Raw genomic sequence first — 27,271 nt, 5'->3', positions numbered from 1 at the left:
ACAGGATAGAAGTATAAAGAGGGTTGGGTGTATAGTACACAGGATAGAAGTATAAAGAGGGTTGGGTTTAGAGTACACAGGATAGAAGTATAAGGAGGGTTGGGTTTAGAGTACACAGGATAGAAGTATAAAGAGGGTTGGGTTTAGAGTACACAGGATAGAAGTATAAAGAGGGTTGGGTTTAGAGTACACAGGATAGAAGTATAAAGAGGGTTGGGTTTAGAGTACACAGGATAGAAGTATAGAGAGGGTTGGGTTTAGAGTACACAGGATAGAAGTATAAAGAGGGTTGGGTTTAGAGTACACAGGATAGAAGTATAAAGAGGGTTGGGTTTAGAGTACACAGGATAGAAGTATAAAGAGGGTTGGGTTTAGAGTACACAGGATAGAAGTATAAAGAGTGTTGGGTTTAGAGTACACAGGATAGAAGTATAGAGAGGGTTGGGTTTAGAGTACACAGAGAGTGAGGGCGATACAGAGAGTGAGGGTGATACAGAGAGTGAGGGCGATACAGAGAGTTAGGGCGATACAGAGAGTTAGGGCGATACAGAGAGTTAGGGCGATACAGAGAGTTAGGGCGATACAGAGAGTTAGGGCGATACAGAGAGTTAGGGCGATACAGAGAGTGAGGGCGATACAGAGAGTGAGGGCGATACAGAGAGTGAGGGCGATACAGAGAGTTAGGGCGATACAGAGAGTGAGGGCGATATAGAGAGTTAGGATGAACAGAGAGTGAGGGCGATACAGAGAGTGAGGGCGATACAGAGAGTGAGGGCGATACAGAGAGTTAGGGCGATACAGAGAGTTAGGGCGATACAGAGAGTTAGGGGGCGATACAGAGAGTTAGGGGGCGATACAGAGAGTTAGGGCGATACAGAGAGTTAGGGCGATACAGAGAGTGAGGGCGATACAGAGAGTGAGGGCGATACAGAGAGTGAGGGTGATACAGAGAGTGAGGGCGATACAGAGTGAGGGCGATACAGAGAGTGAGGGCGATACAGAGAGTTAGGGCGATACAGAGAGTGAGGGCGATACAGAGAGTGAGGGCGATACAGATAGTTAGGGCGATACAGAGAGTGAGGGCGATACAGAGAGTGATGGCAATGAGTTAATAATCCCTGTATAAAGTAATCAGCTGATGATAGAGAGAGCTGACTCCTGTAGCCTTGAATTACCAAATACATATTAGTCCCCTATCTATGAAACTGGTGAAGGGGGGGTTAGGGGTTGGTGGGGACTATAGGCTTCCTTTCCATCAGTCTTATACATATACAACACAGTTTGTCATCACTCTAGTGGCTTCATTCTGTGAGGTATTTTTATCAAACTTCACGCAATGATAAAGGGTCATAATATCTGGGACTTTGAGTTTCAGGGTTTTTTGGTAATGCTTGTTTACTATTGCAGAGTTGCGTATTCCTTCTGATGACCATAGTGTTCTAATGAGTATGGTTTAATAGACTGTATTCATTCCCCCATCAAGAGACCCTTTGAGACTTAAAATTATTAAATTTGGTATTGCTACGTACCAGGTGTGTCAGTTTATTAGATCATTTAATTACGTCACAAAGCATCCTGAAAAGTGTCCAAAAATGTCAAAATTTTAGCTAGGTTAATCTCTCTACGGTATGTGCTTGGGGAATTGTCATTATGAGGGCTGCAAGGTACACAAAGAGTGAGGGTACAGACCCTTTATTGGTATCAAGAGAGATAGAAGAAGGAGAGAAAGGGATAAATAGCACCAAAATTGCAAGCACAGTTTTTTTCCTGATATGCCTGGTGAATTTTAGGTCTCTTCCGCAAAAAAAAAAAGAAAAGAAAGAAAGATGGAGAACACTGAATCATATGTACTTATAAAGAAGAAAACAATAAAAAACAATATAGGTATAGAATTGTTTTTAACTTTTACCAAAATTCTGCCTCGCCACCAAAAATGGCTGAATTTGAAAACTAAAGGATATGAAATAATGAAGGATTTTTTCATTCCTTATCAAAGCCATCTCTGCTGTGAGGATCTGATTTTCAGAGGACCTTATTACAATAGAGAAATCACCCAATGATTATCAGAGCACCTTATTACAACAGAGAAATCGCCCAATGATTATCAGAGCACCTTATTACAACAGAGAAATCACATAATGATTATCAGAGGACCTTATTACAATAGAGAAATCACCCAATGATTATCAGAGGACCTTATTACAATAGAGAAATCACCCAATGATTATCAGAGCACCTTATTACAACAGATAAATCACCCAATGATTATCAGAGGACCTTATTACAACAGAGAAATCACCCAATGATTATCAGAAGACCTTATTACAACAGAGAAATCACCCAATGATTATCAGAGGACCTTATTACAACAGAGAAATCACCCAATGATTATCAGAGCACCTTATTACAACAGAGAAATCACCCAATGATTTACAGAGCACCTTATTACAACAGAGAAATCACCCAATGATTATCAGAGGACCTTATTACAACAGAGAAATCACCCAATGATTTACAGAGCACCTTATTACAACAGAGAAATCACCCAATGATTTACAGAGCACCTTATTACAACAGAGAAATCACCCAATGATTATCAGAGGACCTTATTACAATAGAGAAATCACCCAATGATTATCAGAGGACCTTATTACAATAGAGAAATCACCCAATGATTATCAGAGGACCTTATTACAACAGAGAAATCACCCAATGATTATCAGAGCACCTTATTACAATAGAGAAATCACCCAATGATTATCAGAGGACCTTATTACAATAGAGAAATCACCCAATGATTATCAGAGCACCTTATTACAACAGAGAAATCACCCAATGATTATCAGAGGACCTTATTACAATAGAGAAATCACATAATGATTATCAGAGGACCTTATTACAACAGAGAAATCACCCAATGATTATCAGAGAACCTTATTACAACAGAGAAATCACCCAATGATTATCAGAAGACCTTATTACAACAGAGAAATCACCCAATGATTATCAGAGGACCTTATTACAACAGAGAAATCACCCAATGATTATCAGAGGACCTTATTACAACAGAGAAATCACCCAATGATTATCAGAGGACCTTATTACAACAGAGAAATCACCCAATGATTATCAGAGGACCTTATTACAACAGAGAAATCACCCAATGATTATCAGAGGACCTTATTACAACAGAGAAATCACCCAATGCACTGTCAATTCAGGATATTTGTCTTTTAGATATTTATTTGGAATAATTGAAAATCTTTAGGATATTGAAATAAACATTTAACAGGGAAATAACTTTTCTGATTGAAAGGCCCTAAAAATTGACACTGGTCTCCGCTTCTAGTGACAATTCTTAGTTTTAATTGTTTTATTTGACTGGAAATTCTAGTATTTTTAGCTTTTTTTCCGCTTGAGATTAAAAGCTAATGTGATTTAGTCATATATGCACAGTCCAAACAGTAATACATAACTGTTAAACATGTTGACCCTAAGGGGTTATCTCTCAAAATGTTGAAGACAGTATCGTACCCGTTTTTATCACAGGTTTTTGACACAGTGTATATCGATCCTATCCTTGTGAGTCAATCAGAGCAAGCTGATAGTGGGAACAGAGGCATATTCACTATACACACTCTCCGCCCACCCGTTTGATTTTGTGTGTGTGATTTTTACTAATCTGCATAACTAAACACCAGTGCCTTATATACACACAAAACAACATACATGTACCCAGCCTAGTGTGTAATGAGCTGCTTATCAGGGTATGTCACATTCATTGAGGAATCGGTGTGTCCCTGCTAAACAGTTGAACTGGCGGAGGGTCATTGTGCAGTGTGATACTTAGTATTGGAGACATCGGTACAGACTGCAGCTTGTGTTTGTTGTTATAATAGTCTCCGTACAGACCGTCATGTCTCACACTGGGTATGTATGTTATCAGTTTTACCACGTTTTGTCCCGATGTCCCATTGTCGTTGTCACTCGTTTTAAATACCCCTTAGAAAGTTTTCTTCTGATCTTGACTTAATGCAGTCCTTGATTTTAAGGACCCTGGCTACCTAGTAGGGGTTTCTTCAGTCCTGGGACCCTGGTTACCCTCATGTGATTTGTGAAACCCCAGTATAGCCCTGTTTTCCTCTAGAAACATGGGATCCTTGTTGAATAGCCCCACATGCACACTCCAGGTATGTCCTGGACCCTAGTGATCTCGAGTCTGTGTACTCCTGTGATTCTGGTATAGCCTCATTTGATCATGGGGACCCTGGTATAGCCCCATGATATTCCTGGGGGACTTTCTTCTGATCTTGAGTCCCGAGGTCTAGGGTTAGCCCACACAAGTCTTGGGAGCCTGGGTTAGCCCACACAAGTCCTGGGAGCCTGGTTTAGCCCACACAAGTCCTTGGACCCTAGTTTAGCCCACACAAGTCCTTAGACCCTGGTTTAGCCCCAAGTAATTCCTGGGACCCTTGTTTAACACTGGGTGAGACCCTATGAGGTGATAAGTGTAGCTGTCAGTAACCTATTTCCTCACACATGGTAGGTATTTAGAGTCCAGATTGGGTTTAAATTGTATACATTCTAAGTGTCAGTGTTGTGTTTACTGTAGTTCTGTGACCCTGTCAGACTGTTGGGTGGAAGGATTTTGATCCCTTATTTTCATTTTTCCAGTCTGAGACTCTCAGTGTACTGTGTGATACTACTAGGGGCTGGTGGCCCTTATAGACTATATGATACTACTGTTAGTTCGCGACTGTAGGTATAAAATGGTATTATTACAGACAGCAATTGTTGGTACTGTGCTATTACAGACAGCAGTTGTTGGTATTGGGACTATAGTTGTCTGTATCCTGACGAGGCCAGCTGACCTGTGTTGTTCCTGATAGACTCCAGATTGCATGTCCAGCTGTCCCAGTAGTGTTGATGTGGTGTAATAATGCTCTGTGGCTATAGGTATAGGGTACAACTTGGCCTGACCAAACCTGATTGGCTGGAATTACTTTACTGGTGATTACACCTACTACACATGTAGCAACATACAGGCTGGTAATGCACATGCTACTTGTGTTTACATATCGGACAGAACATTGAACTGGACTTGGTGATTGTACTTGGAGGTGGTACAGGATCAGGAGTTCACTGCTGCTCCAGGATACTGTGGGGAAGTGAGCTAATTGTGATAAATTAGAATCAGGTGAAGATTTACAGTTATATACCCAGTATAGGTATTGGTTCCTGGAGTGAACACTTGAGAGGGGTCTCAGTACATAGGAAATAAATTGTGTGATAATTTGGCGAAATCCACACTACAAATAGCTTGACCCTTTGTATACATACCAGAGGCCGGCCAATTGGTTTTCATTGGTAAAACACATCCTATATCCTACTCAAGCTTGTTACAGTGGCTGACTATAGTGTCCCTAGGAACATGATGGGCTTATAGACTACACTTCTTCCCCGCTACCCTGGGGCCATCTTCCTACCATACAAACATTACCCATACCGATATTACCCTTGGTGTTTATAGATTGAGGTGCAGTAAAGCCCATTGATATCCAGCAATCTCTTGTGTACAGTGTATATGTACCTCCACTCACTCGGGATTACCTGCAGTTATACATGTATCTTCGCTGGGTTGTGAAAAACCCAAATGGAATTCTGTTATATAATGTGTGTACGTGTTGTGTGTTTGTAAACACGTCAGGATTTATTACTCTATCATGGACATCTGATGTACACAGGGGAGAAAAAAACACATTGATAATGTGTTATATTTATTGTGCAAGAAAAAAGATGTGTTTATTTAAATGGGAAATGTATTCCACCTGTGTGTACCTGTGATTTACAGGTAATAACGAGAGATCTACCTGAGGATAGTAATCCGCATCCTTGGAATTCTTAATCTACTTCGGAGCAAGTCAGTCGGAGTTTGTTAACTCGGAATTCCTTTGATGTGGTTGTTTTCGTTTCTGGAATATCGTCTGGGATACTGTAGTATTGTTTTTTCGTGCCGTGGTGGATTATTACATAACCTTGTGTGTTTTCACTGGTAGGGCTGGCCCACTAGTGAGTTGGCAGCGGACACTGTGATTTAAGGCTTAGAGTATAGTGCCAAGTTAATTGACTTGAGAAATACAACACATCAACCCCTGTGTTTCTCACCAATTTATACAAAGCAGACACTTTTTCTACCATTGATCTAGTGGTACATTGTTTGACTGTGAAAAGTGTAGAGATAAGTTTGCTTTCTGTCTACTTCTTCAGTTTCGATATGTAAGATACACATTTGTAATGAGAACAATTTGTGACAAGGATGACATGCCACATGTATTTCGTTGTAGACGGCTATGTCCCTGAGTAGTTCGTCCAGTCACCATAGCACAATGAGTTCGGCAGCAACGTCTGTCGACCTGATGTCATACCAAGATGACATGGAAAATGTTTTAACTTGGCTCCTTGAAGCTGAGGAAACCATGGAGAAACAAGAACCAATTGCAACAGTCGTGGGCAAGGTCAAGGAACAGTTCAACCAACACGAGGTAGGTACTTGTTTACTTATATATAATTTTTTCTGTTATACAAAGTTTAAAGGTGAGAGGTAAGCTAATGTTAAAATTAATGACCTTGACACCTTAGCTATATATATATAGCTAGATATATTAAATCAATGACCTTGACCCTTTCTAGACATTTGAATGTGATTTATTTTAAATGTTTGGACATAAACATAGACAATGTAACTGAATCATTATTAACTGGACAAGGTTCATTTTGTACACAGGCTTCAAATTTTTATCACACTGTTTTCAGACTAAGGGGAGATAAGTTTGCATTAAACAAAATCTGGACAGCTTGTTTTAGGTTCCTAACAAAACTGAGTGTATAAACTAGCCTCTGTCTAAAATATCAAAATTATAAATATAATTAAGCTTTATGGTTTTGGTCTCTAGGATATATCTGATTCTTACTTCAAACTAGGGGGAGATAATCCAGTAGAAGATTTTAACAGGTAGGGGGAGATAATCCAGTTGAAGATTTTAACAGGTACGGGGAGATAATCCAGTAAAAGATTTTAACAGGACAAGTCTTTTACAATACTAAGGCTGGTAGTCAGTCTACCAGTACAGGTCAAACCTATACCCTCAGATGTAGTAGCTGTAGCTCACACAAGCTGTCTGTGGAAGGGCAACTCATCAGGTCATTACACTGATTTATTGACCTGATAACAGATGTAGTAACCGATAGTCATTATATATACATCAAGACATTAACTATATAGTTATCTATACTTCAGCAGTGTAGAGCTTCCCTAAATTTTTCAAGTGTGAAGTTTTATTAAATTTAATTTGATAGATTAAGGAGTGTAATTTTATATTTTCACCTAAATTGTGGATGATTTGTTTGTAGAAATTAATAATTTTGGGTATTTGTCAGTTGAAAGGTCATAGTGTAAATCAGTTTATTTTTAGAGATAGGTGGACTTGAGAACTATTACTGTTATTACTGTTGGCTTGCTAGCGGCCTTCAGTAAAGGTCTAAAGAAAAAATCTTCGTTAAGGAAATTGCCTTAAATTCTGTAATGCTTTTCTTTGGATAATTTAATGTTATGGATTAAGTTATGGAATATTGATGAAAATGGGGCCAGGGAGAATACATATATAAACATAGCGGAACTGGGCTGGGATAAACACTCTCAATTGGTAGAGTATCCGGCTAGTGTTCGGAGGTCCGGGTTGGAACCCTGGTCTGTCTGTGCATTTTCCCTCTCCTATTACAGAAAAACTGGTTTTAGTAGTACATGTAGGAGGAGGGACCTGAGATTGGTGGGAAGAGTTGGAGGGTCTGGGCTTACATTTTGAATGAATTAGTATGGCAGGTTCTATATAATTACACCCAACAATGGACCCTTAATATCGGGTTAAAACGTAAAGTGCATACAACCGTTCACAAAGAACAAAAAAACACATGGTTTGAAAATATAAGTCATGAAAAAAGGCCAAATTTTTTGCTTCAAAAACTGATGACAATGAATGTTTATAGACCTGAACATTCCAAATATATGTGGTAGTTGTTTATCACATAGCAAATCTTCATTTTCATCAGAAACCGTTCAGGAAGTAATCAGATGTCAAATCTCGGTCATGTCAGAGTTTTAAAAAAAAAGAAGTGTTACGTTCATGAAAGTTAAGCTAGAGTTATTGTATGGGCAGTTTGGAATCATTGTGAAGGAGTGTACAGGTGTAACTAATTGTTACAAAAAAGATATCTGTCAAATTTGGTAATGCTATTGTATACTGAATCAGTGATAAAGTTTGTCAATGGAAGTTTCTGTAAAAGTGTAAGTTTACATGCATTTGCCAGTTTGTTACTAAGGTAGATATACCCTAAACACCATACAGAGCCAGATAAGTCAGAATATATTACAGGAACATTTGTATATGTATCTATTGGTTCAATTTAATATGGAACAGATTTTTCAATGCATCACACTGAATTATTAGGTCTTGTACATATATGTTCGTATATGTACGTAGTATCAAAGTTTGCGGCTCCATTCCTTGTGGGATTTTTGATCAAACTTCACACAGTGATAAAGGACTATAATATCTGGGACAAGTTAAAGTTACAAGGTTTTGGGGTCAAAGTCAATTTACTGTTACTATTTCTAGCGGGGCTGATAGGGGACATGTATTGTTTTAACAATACACAGTAGGGGCCGTGGTGGCCGAGTGGTTAAGGTGTCCCGACACTTTATCACTAGCCCTCCACCTCTGGGTTGCAAGTTCGAAACCCACGTGGGGCAGTTGCCAGGTACTGACCTGTAGGTCGGTTGTTTTTCTCCGAGTACTCTGGCTTTCCTCCACCTCTAAAAGCTGGCACGTCCTTTAATGACCCTGGCTGTTAAATGGATGTTAAAAACAAAGTAAACCTAAAGAAACCAAACATAACCAATACACAGTATGATTGTGAAAGTTTAGTACTTCGAAACAATAAATCTTCTCCTGAGATTTAAGAATATTTCAAGAAAAGTAAAAATCCTTGTGTAGCGGTTACAGCCGTATACGTATATGCCAGTCTTTTGTTTGTATTGTTCTTTATAGAAACTTATAGGTAAACAAAAAACAGTTGCTTTGTGAAAATTTACAACAATTTGGGTTTGCATGCTGATAAACAAATTAATAAACTAGACATTGTAAAAAAAAAAACAAACGGAAATAATTTAAACATCGTGGTGTACATGCAACTGTAGCATCAAAGGCTATCACCAGAAACAAACCATTGTTTAAACATGATTCATCCCCCATCCAAACTATAGTTACAGACATTGATAACTTGATGGAGGAAAAAGACAACACAATTTCACAGGAATTTTTGTAGCGATAAATTATTAGACATGGATTTGATGAAATTTGGAATTGGAATCCTTAATCATGGAATGATTAGAGTTGTACATTCGCTCTGATCCTTAAGCGCCATGTCTATGTATCGTTGAAACGCTTATTGTTACGATAAGTTAGCTTAATGAAAAATTTGATGAAAAATGAAAAATAAATGAATAAATAAAAGAATAAAATCTTAATAATATTAACATAAATGAAGACATCATAACGAGCTCTACAAGTTCTTGACAATACCAATGAAATGCCTTACTATTTCCCTATTGGATGCTTTATATACTTCATACGGCCACACTTACTGGCCTACCCTACCTAATTAGAAGTGAGACAACAAACTTCTGATCGTGGACCATACTAATTTAGACATAATTAAGCCAATAGTGAACTTTTCATTTTCATGATTCAAAAATCAGAAGAAAGGCACTTATCTTGTCTAACAGAGGTCTATAAATGTTCTTTTCTGAAACCTTAAAATTTCAATGCAACGACTGCCCATGTGCAAACTTAAATGTGTTTTAAGTAAGTATAACAGTTCTACATTGATTGTTTCCAACATGGCCCAAGATGTAGAATTTTTATCAACTTAAGTACAAAAAAGCCAGAAAAAGAAAAAAGAGCATCTCAAATATTGAATCATGGCAGAGATTTAAAAATGTTTCAAAGGTAAAAAAAAAAGTCTGTCGGGCTTGGTCTGTTCCCAAAATAACTAGAAGGACTAGATAATCAGGAACAATCATGTTGTAGCAAATATTGTAATTATCTCCATAATCAGATTGGTAGAATTCTGTGAAATAACCTTGTCATAACAGTATTCTTACAGTTTTCAGTCAGGAAATCTTTTCTAAAATAATTACAAAGTTTGTTTCTTACTAATTAGAGCTACATTTATAATTACGTTGGATTCTGTACTAATGACTGTACTTTGTCTCTGATCTAATATAGGAATTCTCGGAGAGTGATTAATATTACATAAGGAATTGATTACTTCAATAATGTCTTAGTTGCCTCATTACCTATATGTAGACTATATATACCGACTCTATAACATGAAATGTTTGTGTGTACTTTCTTTGGTAGTTTCAAATTATTTCGTTGGTAAAAACTTTCGTGATTAGCCCACATTACAGTAATATATGATACATACATCAATAACTGTTGAATGTATATTGGTGGTTATAGCAACCACGAAAAGAGCGAAAGTTTATATACATCAAACATTTCATGCTTCATGTATATCAAAACTGTGATCAAAGAGGAAGATTGTTTAAATTTCTATTTAATATTCTGATCTACAAGAGTCTGTTTCGTTCACCTTGGGTGGACATTTTTGTCTGTTACATAGAGGTGCATGAAGTGACAAAGTCTGTCCATAAAACTATATACGTTTATATAATTGTTTATCAGTGTGTCTGTGTGGTGCTCTATGTTAACATTACACAGATACACATTCTACAAAATACCCAGATAGATGATTCCATTGCTTACATGATAATAAATACCCAGATAGATGATTCCATTGCTTACATGATAATACAGATACGGCTATCTTTGTCTGATGTTGTAAATGTCTCGAGACTCATTCTGTATCCACAATTATAAACAAATGTACGGTAGAAATGGCCGATTGATTATTATAGTCTATTTATATACAAAAGTGTCAAAATATTGATATCTATATTGGAGGTTGAATGATGCTTTCTTGCATTGAAGACTGATTCTGATGTTATTTAAACTTCAAAATTGAGACCGAAGATAATTACCGGGTATCACAAACAGTCAGGATGTTACACATATATTTGTTACAGTTTCAGGTTATTTATGTGAAGTTGTAGAAATATTGATATACTTAGGCGGCTGTACAGGTAGTATTTTGCTTTACCTGTAAGTGACACCTGTGTAATAGTCGTTAAATCTTGGCATTTATAACTCACATTAAGACCATAATACATTTACTGTTACACACGATCAGTGGATATCTTTACTATAAATGTACTTATTGGCCGCCACCAGACAGGTAAACTGTGATACATTTCATCGTTAACCTGTTTAACACACCTGGAGACAGGTAAGCCATTCAAGGCTAATGTGTTTATAGCTCACTGTCAGACAGGTATAAGAGTAGTAAATCTGTTACTACTAATACATTTATTGAAGTGCTGTTTGTTTTTAAATATCTGTACAAACGAGGATTTGTTTTGCAGACCTTGTTTATATATCTATACAATTTTGAATTGGTTCTCACTAATTTTTCTGCATGACTCTAAGTACTTATGAATGTAAAATCTGCCATTTTAAAACATAAATCATGGCGAAATTAAAATTTCAGATAAACGATATGAACAAAGCAAAATCCATTTGAGTTTTAGTATAAATGAAAAAAACATTTAAAATATCTTAACTATATATATGTACAGTTTTTCCTTGTACTCGCTTTTCACCTATGTGACCCAGGTTAGATTCCTTGCCCGACCACATGAGTTTTCTCTGACCACATGAGTTTTCGCAGACCACATGAGTTTTTCTCCGACTACGTGAGTTTTCTCTGACCACATGACTTTTCACCAACCACATGAGTTTTCACCGACCACATGAGTTTTCACCGACCACATGAGTTTTCACCGACCACATGAGTTTTCACCGACCACATGAGTTTTCTCTGGATACACCATACTCCAGCTTCCTCTTACAGTATTTCTGTACAGAACAAACTGATAAATACAATAAAAAAATACCTAGTTTTTACTGTCAATAGATACATGGCCATCATTTTGAGATCTAGGTCATTTATTTAGTCAGATGGGGCAATTAGCCAGCTCACTTAATTTTCCCCAAGACCAGGCTGGTATAAATATATTTCAATTAAAGGTCATCATTGGAACAGTGTAGGGTTATTATTGATAAACAAAACTTCTTAAGTCCTAAATATTTGTGTAATACTAAATATTATCTAAAAATTAAAACTATTACAACTATAGACCTGGCTTGTCTAAGGACTCTATTAATTACATGCAAGCAGGTAATTTCTGACCATTGTGAAGGTACCACTTACAGAGGTTCATGTGAAATCTGATAGAAAAATCACAACAATCAAGCACCTTTCCGATATTGATTTTAATTGTTTCCTAAAATACAACTGAGGTATATTGTAAGAGTTGTAGTAACAGATTTTGAATTCACTGGAGTCAGCCATGTTGTAGGGAAATTGATATATCCATATCAGGATACATAATGGTGGACTCACCGAAGTATCGTATTTATCAAGCAATTAGTACGGCAGGTCAGCACAAAATGTTAGATTCATCAAACATGGTACTGATCCTGTAATAATTCGGGTTTAATACAAAATGTCGTACTCAAAAGAAATGATATTATAAGACAATACGATATCACTTGATGACATTTCTACCCTGATCCTGCCACTATTATACACATGGTATTAAAGGAAATATCTCTTGATTTCAGCATTTCAATGACTTACTGCACCTAAATCTTGTCAATATTATGTTGGAATTGTTTCAAAATATTACGATGTGAATCCAGCTCCACTCCACATCTTCTGAAGTCAGAGGTTACATATGCTTTAGTGAGCCGTATATACCTTCACTGTAAATACACACATTTGGTTCGATAGAAACACATCCATTATATGTATATCTGTAATAACAACCCTATCTGTTTGGCATTTTAGTTCTGTTTTCTTTTGATTGAAATATGGGAAAGCTCACCTGAAATGTCACATCAATAATCATGGGTGTGAATGATGTGTCTTATATTATGTGACATTCAGAAGGCATTCTCTGATCAGCCTTGATCTTTAGTACCTTGTAACATTCATTCCATACTCTTTTATAACAGACTCTCTGATCTGCAATAAAACGCCATGGAAACAGTTCTTTATAGAATGCAATTTTCCTGGTCACTATGGAAACCACATCAAAGGCAGAATTCCCTGTTGTATAAAAAAAATGTAGACAATGTAAAATCTAGGATCACAGAATTTTAATGGTCACAAGCTATATGTAACCCCTCTACCAATTCCAAACCAGATCAGTTCTAGTCTAGCAGAGATGGTTACACTAATTAGGGAGTAAAAACTCTCTAATCTTAGGCTTGTGTTTTACTCGTCAGATTACTCTGATCAGGACACAATTATAGGCTGGCAAAGGAACCAGTGCGCCATGATGAGGTTTAATCCCTATTTAATTGTAAAGGTCGAAAATGTTTATAAACAAATAATTTTAAGATACTGTATGTTTTAAAAATAAGTTTCCCAGCCAGTCTCAATTTATATAAATAGATATTGTGTGCAACAAAGGATGAAATATCGCCAAAGTTTTTAATTGGTATGTAATTAACATATTAAATTGGTAATTAAGACAGGTATCTTTCAATAATATTGTCATACAAACCTTGCAGTATAAATATGGTACTATTTGTCAAAACTAACAATATTTTTCACCATTTTATTCCATCAGATGATGTTGTGGTACCATGTCTCATTGAACTGTAGATGTGTTCCATCATAGATCTTTATAGGTTAGACAGATACCTCATCACTATACAATAGGGACTAGGTTTTATGAGAAGCCATTGGATGATATTTGATTGCTTTGATGGTGTGTACTTTCCATTATATGTCTGAGAGAACCTGTAATGGACATTAGTTTTCCAGCTGACCAGCTGGCATTGATAAGGTGACATTTAAAGTCATTTACATTTTGGTACTTGTTGGATTTTTTCCCAAATTGCTGATGTAGAAATAGAACATAACTGGAAACACATATTTCATTAAAAGCATATGCTGATGGGAATGGAGACATATCAATAATATTACTGTCTATTTATCTTCACGTTAACTTAATGATGGTTAATGCAGCTTGGGTTCTCATTGACTGATGATGTTAGAACTTAGCTCTCACTGTTTGATGATATTAGGACAGTGTTCTGATTGGCTGATGATATTAAGACTGGGTTCTCATTGGCTTACACTATAAGGACCTGGTTCTCATTGGCTTATGCTTTAAGGACTTGGTTCTCATTGGCTTATGCTTTAAGGACTTGGTTCTCATTGGATTGTGATATACAGACCTTATTCTAATTAGCTGATGATATAAGGACTTGGCTCTCATTAGCTGATGATATAAGGACTTGGCTCTCATTAGCTGATGATATAAGGACTTGGCTCTCATTGGCTGATGATGTAATGACCAGGTCAATTCTCATTAGCTGATAATATTTGGACTAAGTTCTCCATTGGGTTATGCTATTAGGACAAGGTTTATTCTGATTTGCTGATGATATTAGGAATGAGATTAATTCTGATTGGCTGATGATATTCAGAATGAGATTAATTCTGATTGGCTGATGATATTAGGACGAGGTTAATTCTGATTGGCTGATGATATTAGGACAAGGTTAATTCTGATTGGCTGATGATATTATGATGAGGTTAATTCTAATTGGCTAATGATATTAGGACAAGGTTAATTCTCATTGGCTCATTTGGACCAGGTTGAATATAAGACCTGCTTTAAAAGAAGTGGTAGAAATACAAACTTCATTTATTTTACAATAATTGTGAAAGAAGTTCTTGGACCACACAACTTTTCACATCCGATTGGGGAATCAAACCACAGCTGTGGTTAAAAGGCAGGTACATGTGTCTATTTACTACTGGTCTGCTTTATCATTTCATTATTTATATAAAATTTGTCAGCAAATGATAGAAGAAATTATTTAGATTTTTCTTTGACAGTCATAACTTGTGTTTGAAATATTGATAGCCTGTATGTATGATTTATGATAAACATACCATTATTCATTGACTGAAATATTGCCCTATATTCTTGTTCTAGTATCAGCAATTTTTATCTCTTCTCTGACCTAGTCTCGCTAATATCCACCGACAAAACATCATAAATGACATAAATATGATCATTATGAGATGCCAGGCATCCTGGTTATCACAGAGCTTGATTGTTATGTGCTGTTCCAGTGATTATCAAGCTTGTAACTGACTCCGACACCTGTTTCCCCCTTACATCACCCTGTCTGCTTCTCCAAAGACTGCTCAGCTTTAAATGAAAAATGAGAAAAAAAAAAAAAAAAAACCCAAAAAAGAACAACCAAAGATCCACATGTACATGTTGATGTAAAGACCAAAAGTTTTGAAATGTTAAAATATTTAAAGACATTTAGGAAAACAGTTATGAATTTAGTATGCTAACAGAACTCTTAACAGTTCTATTCTTGGGCTCATTTCGGAAAGATTAGAGGCCTGAAGGACCTGGCCAATGATCCAATAAATTGATTCCAGCTTGGTGAAAGTTATAGTTTGTAATTGTTTGGTAGTTTGAAGGGACTTGTTGATGTTATCAAATAGTTGGCCTGATTTAAAGTGGACAACATCATCATGTAACAAGTTCTGTGTCAAAATGATAGGAACACATAACAAGGAATCAAAATATCAATTTATAAGAGAATCCTCGTTTGTTATAGACATCAATTCCACTCCATCAATGAATTCAAAACAACACATGACTTAATATTGATCCCTGTTTTACCCATGAATAATTTTGTTATTATTTTTGTCTGTTTATATGTATTCCATGTATGTGTATCATTTGTGTTCCTAATTTTCAAAAGAATTTATTTATCTAAAACTTTGACATTACAATTTAAAAGTTTGTCATTGAGGAGTTATCTGCCTTCTACAAATTAACTATCATCATAGATTTGTGTTAAATAAGTAGGAAAAGGGTAAATTAAATCGGTAAAGGGGAATTAAGTTAGCAAACTGTGTAGAATCTACTGAATCAAGTTTGTGTAGGTTATATTGGCCTACTTCAGCTATTAGAGCCACCTACAAACCATAATTCATGAATATAGAATGGTGTAATGTGTTAAAAACACCTTATATGCCATCAGGGCTGATTTAGGGAACAGCAGAGATTTAACTTACAATATTAAACGGATCTGCATTTATAATCTATCCCTAAATCCTGTTACACAACACTCCATACACGGTTATAATAGGAATTATATCAGACTTAATAGGATATATTATAGGAAATTCCTAACATACTTATACTCCAAAAAACTATTCCATAGGTTGGTGTGGTCAGGTGGTGGAAGTCATTATACACTGCCGTCTTTTATTGAAGTATAATGTGATTAAAGATGATCACATGATATTTTCATGTTTTTTCTCCTTCAGTGTACATAAATTTAACTTATTCTCAAAGTTTTTCATAATTTTTATAAGAAAATTAATAGATGGAAATTTCATAACATGACCTTGACCCACATGAATCCATAAGAAGGCTTTTGAAGTATTTAACATCTGACTGGCTCTTGTTGCCAGTCCTGGTACTGCTTGTGGTAAAAATCTGTAAATTTATTTACCAAAATAGCATCGTTATACCTATGATATCTGTATCTGTGTAAAAATTGAGATTTAATTTCTTTCCTCAAAAAAATTCCTTAAAAATCTTTGGCACAGTATTTATTTCCTGTTTTATTTTGAGCGTTTAACAGATGTTTATTAAACCACCCTGTAACAGCTAAAGTAGACATCCATGTGTGACTTACAATTGAAATAATGGAGCAGAAAATGTGTGCCAAGCCCTGAAATATGTTTTACATATACAGGTGTCTGACAAGAAAAAAAATTGGGATGTAATGGGAGATGTTGGTAGTTAAAATGTCGTGTTCCTTCCCACTTACCACAGATGACTTAATATATATACCTGGTACATGATAAAAAAGGTATTGAGTGTCAAATCCTTTATAGATATAAACATATACAAAATCATTTCAATCTTTTCTTTAATTGTATCTTAAATATATACAAGATCATTTCAATGTCTGTCTTATTAAAATATATTTTGGTCATTTTGATTAATTACATTATTTTTAACACTCTAAATTATGAGTTTCATTGGGTTTTTATGATGGTATTAAGGGATTGACAAATTTTTGTTTAATAATGTATAATTTAGTTTGAATATTTCACAACTTTTGAGTTGTCTTTACCAGTAAACAGCTGCAATTTAACCTTAATATCAGAATTGGTCATTTTGCTGAAATCAGTTTAAATATTCATCTTTACTTTGTTTTTAATGTTTTCAAATCTTATTTCTCCTTTAACTGAATGCATTTTTTCTGAATGTAATTTGACCTTGACCTTTGTTGTATATTTCCTAGGTGTTCATGTTAGAACTGACAAAACACCAGGACAGCATAGGTCTTGTGGTCAAGGAAGGAAATGACCTGATTTCTGAGGGAAAAATACTGGAGGAGGAAGAGAGCGAGATCCGAGTACAGATGGGTTTACTCAATCACCGCTGGGAGGACCTCCGCATGAAGACTATACACAGACAAAGCTGGTGAGTAGCCCGAAGAGTTGGAAAAGGGTTGAGGCAAGGACAAGAACTGTTTCATTTCGAGTTTGAAAGGGATTCAATTATGATAGGAACAGAAGTGTGCCACAGGGAGAGAAACTGTTTTGTTGAAGGTAGAAATAGAATTGATTCTGAAGTGTCAGAGGTGTTGGGCAGGGAGAGGAACTGTCTTGTTGAAGGTATAAAGAGAGTTGATTCTGAAGTGTCAGAGGTGTTGGGCAGGGAGAGGAACTGTCTTGTTGAAGGTAGAAAGAGAGTTGATTCTGAAGTGTCAGAGGTGTTGGGCAGGGAGAGGAACTGTCTTGTTGAAGGTAGATAGAGAGTTGATTCTGAAGTGTCAGAGGCGTTGGGCAGGGAGAGGAACTATCTTGTTGAAGGTAGAAAGAGAGTTGATTCTGAAGTGTCAGAGGTGTTGGGCAGGGAGAGGAACTGTCTTGTTGAAGGTAGAAAGAGAGTTGATTCTGAAGTGTCAGAGGTGTTAGGCAGGGAGAGGAACTGTCTTGTTGAAGGTAGAAAGAGAGTTGATTCTGAAGTGTCAGAGGTGTTGGGCAGGGAGAGGAACTGTCTTGTTGAAGGTAGAAAGAGAGTTGATTCTGAAGTGTCAGAGGTGTTGGGCAGGGAGAGGAACTATCTTGTTGAAGGTAGAAAGAGAGTTGATTCTGAAGTGTCATAGGTGTTGGGCAGGGAGAGGAACTGTCTTGTTGAAGGTAGATAGAGAGTTGATTCTGAAGTGTCAGAGGTGTTGGGCAGGGAGAGGAACTGTCTTGTTGAAGGTAGAAAGAGAGTTGATTCTGAAGTGTCAGAGGTGTTGGGCAGGGAGAGGAACTGTCTTGTTGAAGGTAGATAGAGAGTTGATTCTGAAGTGTCAGAGGCGTTGGGCAGGGAGAGGAACTATCTTGTTGAAGGTAGAAAGAGAGTTGATTCTGAAGTGTCAGAGGTGTTGGGCAGGGAGAGGAACTGTCTTGTTGAAGGTAGAAAGAGAGTTGATTCTGAAGTGTCAGAGGTGTTAGGCAGGGAGAGGAACTGTCTTGTTGAAGGTAGAAAGAGAGTTGATTCTGAAGTGTCAGAGGTGTTGGGCAGGGAGAGGAACTGTCTTGTTGAAGGTAGAAAGAGAGTTGATTCTGAAGTGTCAGAGGTGTTGGGCAGGGAGAGGAACTATCTTGTTGAAGGTAGAAAGAGAGTTGATTCTGAAGTGTCATAGGTGTTGGGCAGGGAGAGGAACTGTCTTGTTGAAGGTAGAAAGTTGATTCTTGATGGGACAGTCTTATCGGGAAGTAGAATATGGGTGTCTGAAAATGGCTGGCTAATTATATCATCTCTAGAGTAACAAAAACCACACTAGTGCCTAGGTACTGGAAAACATAGTACATACGTCATACCTTTACAGTAAAATGTATTTACTGTGTGGAACATATGGTGTTTTATATACAAAATAGCTACAGCATAACAAGGCGTGATAAGTACAGCATGTTTGGTACAACACAAACCTAGTTACTGTGACTAATTAACACGATAATCAACCTCTCGGTGTTTAAAGTTATCTGAAATGTAGACATGGAGGTACATCACACTATATTATAGTTACATGCTGTAACATACATTCCTGTCTACATTCCCGGCCTGTTTTATACCTCACACATTATTTGTGTATTTCCTACTTGTGTAGATTTCTATCTCTTTCCTATTGTAAGGCTCTGTGACAAGTGAGAAACAGGTTATGTGATTAGTAGTGTCTGTCTATCTCTCTTTTCCTGGTTTTTATCTCCAATGAGAAACAGGTTAATAGACCTGGTCTTTAGTTCTAAGTATGTCTCTAATTCTTTTTCCTTTGTTTAATGACACTAAGAAACAAGTTTGTTATCTATGTTTTGTGACAAATGAGAAACAGGTTATGTGACTTGTATTTATTTTATCATTGGTATGACTTGGCACCTGTTTGCTACATCCTGACCTTGGTAATTATAGGCCAACATCTTGTTATCACAGATGGACCTGTGCTATTTGTGTAACATACAGGCACAATATATGTCTTTATAATTGGTTGGTCACTGAGCACTTTGCTCAGAGTGTTGGTCACTGAGCACTTTGATCAGAGTTTTGGTCAGTCAGTACTGAAGATCTGCAGGCATACCATCCACTGTCTGACTCCCACCTCTCTATGTTGACATCACCAATGAAGGCAGGTATGTAGAATCACCAGAGGTTTTAATGTATACTGGTGTAGCTGGTGACTAGCTCCTCTGTCAAGGATAGGTGCCTGTTTAAGTCTGGATTGATACTAAGTGTATAAAACATAGCTATCTAGAAAAGTAACAATCCTTCTGGCCTCAGCTTCATCAACATTCAGTACGTAAGGAATTTCCTTGACTTAAAAAGTGTCCTTTGGAAAACATTGGGTTGAAAGGAAAATCATCTTCATTAAGATACTTTCCTGAAGATCTGTAATGCTTTGCTAGATAGTAAACTTTATGTTAAGTATGAAACTAGTGAACTGGGGTGTGGTACCAGTGTGAAATAAGGTTATCAGACCTCTGTTAAAGCTACACCGTACCTGATTGATGCCTGAGGTATTCTGTATACTGTAGCGCCATGGCCCTGGCTTTGAATTATATCAGCATGTCTGGGGCACGTTTGATCTTCATTAAAACCCAATACTCGGTCTGAATCCTTGTCTACATTTTTACGGGTTATATTAGCAGCCCTGGCTTCCTAGATATTACCTACAAATCTGATTCCTGTTAGAGTACTATATCAAACTGATTGTGAAATGTCTTCAATTATAGCTTCATTTCAGTTTATTTGTGCATGTGGATGCTCTGATTTTGGATATAGAAGGTTTTGTAAGGATCTGGTTGTTGTATAAATGTTACAAGTTAATTAACCCCTCCATCTCCCTGCCTAACACAATTTAATTCTTTGTAATTTCCTCCTGTCTCTCCCACAATCTTCAACACTAAAACCTAGCCCTACTACCACAGGACATTATATCCCCACCCAAGGCACCAACTGTATCTCCATCCAAGGTAAAAACTGTATCCCCACCCCCAAGGTACCAGCTGTATCCCCACCCCAAGGTACCAGCTGTATCCCCACTCCAAGGTACCAGCTGTATCCCCACTCCAAGGTACCAACTGTATCCCCACCCCAAGGTACCAACTGTATCCCCACCCCAAGGTACCAGCTGTATCCCCACTCCAAGGCACAAGCTGTATCTCCACCCCAAGGTACCAGCTGTATCCCCACCCCAAGGTACCAGCTGTATCCCCACTCCAAGGTACCAACTGAATCCCCACCCCAAGCCACAAGCTGTATCCCCACCCCAAGGTACCAGCTGTATCTCCACCCCAAGGTACCAGCTGTATCCCCACCCCAAGGTACCAGCTGTATCCCCACCCCAAGGTACCAACTGTATCTCCACCCCAAGGTACCAGCTGTATCTCCACCCCAAGGTACCAGCTGTATCTCCACCCCAAGGTACCAGCTGTATCCCCACCCCAAGGTACCAGCTGTATCCCCACCCCAAGGTACCAGCTGTATCTCCACCCCAAGGTACCAGCTGTATCCCCACCCCAAGGTACCAGCTGTATCTCCACCCCAAGGTACCAGCTGTATCCCCACCCCAAGGCACCAGCTGTATCTCCACCCCAAGGTACAGCCACATGGTGCTGGCCTGGCCCTGTATACCTCTACTAGGTAAATAAAGCTGTATCTAGATCAGTAAATACACTGCACAGATCTGTCAGATTTCCAGAATGGCACATTATACCCATTCATTACTGATACTGAGGCAGTATTGGAGAAGGCTGAACCACGAAATGGTCTCCCACTATCTTCTCTCCCTTATCTTTTCACTCTATCCACACAACCTGCTTCCTTAGCTGTGAGGAGACATTTTGTGTGGTGGTTGAGGGTAAAGGAGCAGCTAATCTCATTCTAATGCTTATCTTATCAAAGGGCAGGTAACTCTTGATGCCTGCCACATGCCATCTTGGAGGTGTTAGTGACCTGATCTAAGTATAGCTAATTTGTCTTGCAGGTTTAAGTTTAAATTCTAGGTAAGGGGGTATAGGTTTATAATTCTATATTGGTCCTGGAGGCGTGCCAGAAGTTATAGGTTCAGGATCTGTTACTACTGAGGAAACTATTCACAGTTCTCAGGATGGGTGTAAAATGTCGGTGAAGTTTACAGTTCTCAGGATGGGTGTAAAATGTCGGTGAAGTTTACAGTTCTCAGGATGGGTGTAAAATGTCGGTGAAGTTTACAGTTCTCAGGATGGGTGTAAAATGTCAGTGAAGTTCACAGTTCTCAGGATGGGTGTAAAATGTCAGTGAAGTTCACAGTTCTCAGGATGGGTGTAAAATGTCGGTGAAGTTTACAGTTCTCAGGATGGGTGTAAAATGTCAGTGAAGTTCACAGGGTATTGGGTTGTAATGCATGAACAGGGGTCTGGCTTAAAGAAGGAAGTATTAGCTCTGTACTGTTCATACTGATGTGATGCCAACTTTTAAAATATATACCAAAATCTAGATAATTATGCACAACTTCGTTATGTTCTGGCTGCTCCAGTGTGTATAGTGATGAATGGCAATATTGGATTGCATAGAGGATGGGATAGCTACTCCAGAATAAGTAGAATACTGAGATATTTTGTAGTTTTTTCCCTGACTCCCTTCCTACACATCTATCCTGGTGATTGCTGTGTATAAGTTACTGTTAAGGTAATGTTGGGGTCCTTCCAAACAAAAGGACCTGAGTTTCCCCACCCCACAGATTCCACGCTGGAGTTTTACTCATCTCTGGGTACCCTACTTCCCCACTACCCTTCCAGCATCAGTGCCTGAGTTTTCCCACCCATCCATACTTTAGCTTAACTTGCCTCTGGGTACCCTGCCATCTCACCACCCTCTCAGTATGGGGACCTGGGTTTGTCTCCACCAATAGCATCATTACAGGAGTTGTACTTAGTAGCCCCTGGCAACCCACCCACCTCACTAGGTCCCCACCACTAGTAGCCCCTGGCAACCCACCCACCTCACTAGGTCCCCACCACTAGTAGCCCCTGGCAACCCACCCACCTCACTAGGTCCCCACCACTAGGACTTGTGTTTTCCTCACTTCACAGTATCAATACTGGAACAGTACTAACCCCACGTCCCCAACCCTGTACCATACCTGGACTTTCCTCACTTCACAGTATCAATACTAACCCACCACCACCTTCCCACCTCACCACCTTCCCGACATAAAGAACTGTTTTGTGTTGTCTGTCTGTCAGTCTGAGGAAGCTCTGCTATACACTTGTCCTGACTTATAACACTAATGAGTCTATGTAATTCACATTTTATGCCTAATTACCCCACAGAGTGTGCATGAAACAGACACCTCTTCCTTTACACTCCAGGTGCTTCCTGCATTACAAGACATGCTCTATGGGGTCCGTGTTGGTCAAACATGTCTTAGTAAATAATCATCACTTCGCAATCCATCTTGTGCAATAATCAAGTAAAATTTGCAAGAGATTTCAGATATACCAAGCACTTTCCTTACATTTTCCTTCAATGATTTTTACTGTGCTAACAGCTTAAGCTTCATTCTACAGTAAATGTGATGAATTTCTTGGGACTGTGAAAATCATTGTTATTTCCTGTGTTTGTCGTTCCTGAATGTGAAGCGACCCAGATCTTACATGATACTTCATTGTGGTTGAAATGTTATTGTTTTATACTATATTCTTAGTTGACCGTAGTAAGTATGATGGATATATGTGTATAGATAGACCCTTGTCCTTTGTCTGTATCCCTGATAATATGGATACACCGTTATACATCCTAGTAAATTAATTAAAACAATCAACATCATCTGAGGCATGACAGACATCTCATGGTAGTAGTTATTACTCATTGACTATAGATCTTTGCTCACAGAATATTCTACCATTGAGTGATGCTGTCTGACAGAACATTCTACCATTGAGTGATGCTGTCTGACAGAACATTCTACCATTGAGTGATGCTGTCAGACAGAATATTCTACCATTGAGTGATGCTGTCAGACAGAATATTCTACCATTGAGTGATGCTGTCTGACAGAACATTCTACCATTGAGTGATGCTGTATGACAGAACATTCTACCATTGAGTGATGCTGTCTGACAGAACATTCTACCATTGAGTGATGCTGTCTGACAGAACATTCTACCATTGAGTGATGCTGTCTGACAGAACATTCTACCATTGAGTGATGCTGTCTGACAGAATATTCTACCATTGAGTGATGCTGTCTGACAGAACATTCTACCATTGAGTGATGCTGTCTGACAGAACATTCTACCATTGCGTGATGCTGTCTGACAGAACATTCTACCATTGAGTGATGCTGTCTGACAGAACATTCTACCATTGAGTGATGCTGTCTGACAGAATATTCTACCATTGAGTGATGCTGTCTGACAGAATATTCTACCATTGAGTGATGCTGTCTGACAGAACATTCTACCATTGAGTGATGCTGTCTGACAGAATATTCTACCATTGAGTGATGCTGTCTGACAGAATATTCTACCATTGAGTGATGCTGTCTGACAGAATATTCTACCATTGAGTGATGCTGTCTGACAGAATATTCTACCATTGAGTGATGCTGTCTGACAGATCATTCTACCATTGAGTGATGCTGTCAGACAGAACATTCTACCATTGAGTGATGCTGTCAGACAGAACATTCTACCATTGAGTGATGTTGTCTGACAGAACATTCTACCATTGAGTGATGCTGTATGACAGAATATTCTACCATTGAGTGATGCTGTCTGACAGAACATTCTACCATTGAGTGATGCTGTCAGACAGAACATTCTACCATTGAGTGATGCTGTCAGACAGAACATTCTACCATTGAGTGATGCTGTCTGACAGAACATTCTACCATTGAGTGGTGCTGTCTGACAGAACATTCTACCATTGAGTGATGCTGTCTGACAGAATATTCTACCATTGAGTGATGCTGTCTGACAGAACATTCTACCATTGAGTGATGCTGTCAGACAGAATATTCTACCATTGAGTGATGCTGTCTGACAGAACATTCTACCATTGAGTGATGCTGTCTGACAGAACATTCTACCATTGAGTGATGCTGTCAGACAGAACATTCTACCATTGAGTGATGCTGTCAGACAGAACATTCTACCATTGAGTGATGCTGTATGACAGAACATTCTACCATTGAGTGATGCTGTCAGACAGAACATTCTACCATTGAGTGATGCTGTATGACAGAATATTCTACCATTGAGTGATGCTGTCTGACAGAACATTCTACCATTGAGTGATGCTGTATGACAGAACATTCTACCATTGAGTGATGCTGTCAGACAGAACATTCTACCATTGAGTGATGCTGTCTGACAGAACATTCTACCATTGAGTGGTGCTGTCTGACAGAACATTCTACCATTGAGTGATGCTGTCTGACAGAATATTCTACCATTGAGTGATGCTGTCTGACAGAACATTCTACCATTGAGTGATGCTGTCAGACAGAATATTCTACCATTGAGTGATGCTGTCTGACAGAACATTCTACCATTGAGTGATGCTGTCTGACAGAACATTCTACCATTGAGTGATGCTGTCAGACAGAACATTCTACCATTGAGTGATGCTGTCAGACAGAACATTCTACCATTGAGTGATGCTGTCTGACAGAACATTCTACCATTGAGTGATGCTGTCAGACAGAACATTCTACCATTGAGTGATGCTGTCAGACAGATCATTCTACCATTGAGTGATGCTGTCAGACAGATCATTCTACCATTGAGTGATGCTGTCAGACAGAACATTCTACCATTGAGTGATGCTGTCTGACAGAATATTCTACCATTGAGTGATGCTGTCTGACAGAATATTCTACCATTGAGTGATGCTGTCAGACAGAACATTCTACCATTGAGTGATGCTGCCAGACAGAACATTCTACCATTGAGTGCATGATGCTGTCAGAATATTCTACCATTGAGTGATGCTGTCTGACAGAACATTCTACCATTGAGTGATGCAGTCAGACAGAACACTCTACCATTGGGTGATGTTGTCTGACAGAATATTCTACCATTGGGTGATGTTGTCTGACAGAATATTCTACCATTGAGTGATGCTGTCTGACAGAACATTCTACCATTGAGTGATGCTGTCTGACAGAATATTCTACCATTGAGTGATGCTGTCTGACAGAACATTCTACCATTGAGTGATGCTGTCTGACAGAACATTCTACCATTGAGTGATGCTGTCAGACAGAACATTCTACCATTGAGTGATGCTGTCAGACAGAACATTCTACCATTGAGTGATGCTGTCAGACAGAACATTCTACCATTGAGTGATGCTGTCTGACAGAATATTCTACCATTGACTTTTGCTGCTCTGACACTTCTAAACCAGACCACTTAGCTTAATAATAATTTTCATCAACTCTGAAATAAACCATCACAAGAAACTATTAGCTAGCATAAAGATGTTTTATTGTTTAAATGCGTTGTTTATATTGAAGTGTTTTAATATTTTCTGTGTTTTTGATAATTTTAAATGTGATTATTAGTCATCAATTAAATACATGTAATTAAATATTGTTTGTTGTTACAGAACCCTTTGTTCTTGAGCTACACAAACAATTCTTTGACGTTAGGATATTGGTAATCACATACCCTGTTTTACATGCAAGTCCATTAGCATTCAACCATTTTGGTGATGCAGATCTGTTTCATTTTTGGTGATGCAGATCTGTTTCATCGAAATGTTTAGAAGTGATTGCACCAGATGCTCTCTAATTGATATGTATTAATAGCATTACAAATGTAATCTTTTTTAATCGTACAAGAAAGCTCAATTTAAGCTTTCTGGGTTTCAACATGAATTCAATTGAATATGCACTCTTAGGTTATTAAGCAGAAACATGTTTCCTCAAGGACAACAAATGTTTTGGAATGGACTTCAATTTGAATTGAAATAAAGCTACTTTAACTGCTAATTCTTCTTTTATATGCATTGACAGATGATGGTTTTAAGTCACGATTATACAATTTCAAAAATATGGCTGACATATTAGTAATTTTAGATTTTTTTTGCCTGATCACTCAGAGATAGTAATGTAGGATGTTAGCCAGGGTTGTATCGAGTTTGATAGGATGTAGATAAATATTCCAAGTTCAAAGGTCAATATTTTGTTACGTTCTCTAAGATAAAGTCATTTCTCAGATTCAAAGTAGTTATCTAACTTGTCCTTTAAATAATTGTTTCTTGTTAGACAAAAGGTCAAATGTCAAGGTCAAATGTAAAACTTGTTTCCAAGTGAGATTATTTTTAGTATCAGATTCAAGGTCAACATGTCAATCACTTATCCTGGAAATAAGGTCAGTGAAGGTTATCATTGGTCCAAAAAAACATGATTATCATGTAAATGTAGAG

General features: G+C 37.9%; 1 protein-coding gene across 3 annotated transcripts in view; it reads left to right on the top strand.

Moving 5' to 3' along the window:
* The window catches only part of LOC117327467 (dystrophin-like), a 336,112-nt gene that overhangs the window by 77,327 nt on the left and 231,514 nt on the right, over nucleotides 1-27,271 (top strand). For all 3 annotated transcript variants that reach the window (XM_033884469.1, XM_033884471.1, XM_033884470.1), the window contains exons 10-11: nucleotides 6,345-6,542; nucleotides 17,607-17,788. In XM_033884469.1, the coding sequence (XP_033740360.1) occupies nucleotides 6,345-6,542; nucleotides 17,607-17,788 (380 nt within the window). The remainder of the gene's footprint in view (nucleotides 1-6,344; nucleotides 6,543-17,606; nucleotides 17,789-27,271) is intronic.

Source organism: Pecten maximus, chromosome 5 (assembly GCF_902652985.1).
Source record: "Pecten maximus chromosome 5, xPecMax1.1, whole genome shotgun sequence".
In the NCBI taxonomy this organism is placed as follows: domain Eukaryota; kingdom Metazoa; phylum Mollusca; class Bivalvia; order Pectinida; family Pectinidae; genus Pecten; species Pecten maximus.
The sequence above is the reverse complement of the archived record's forward strand: the minus strand, read 5'-3'. Positions and strand labels throughout refer to the sequence as shown.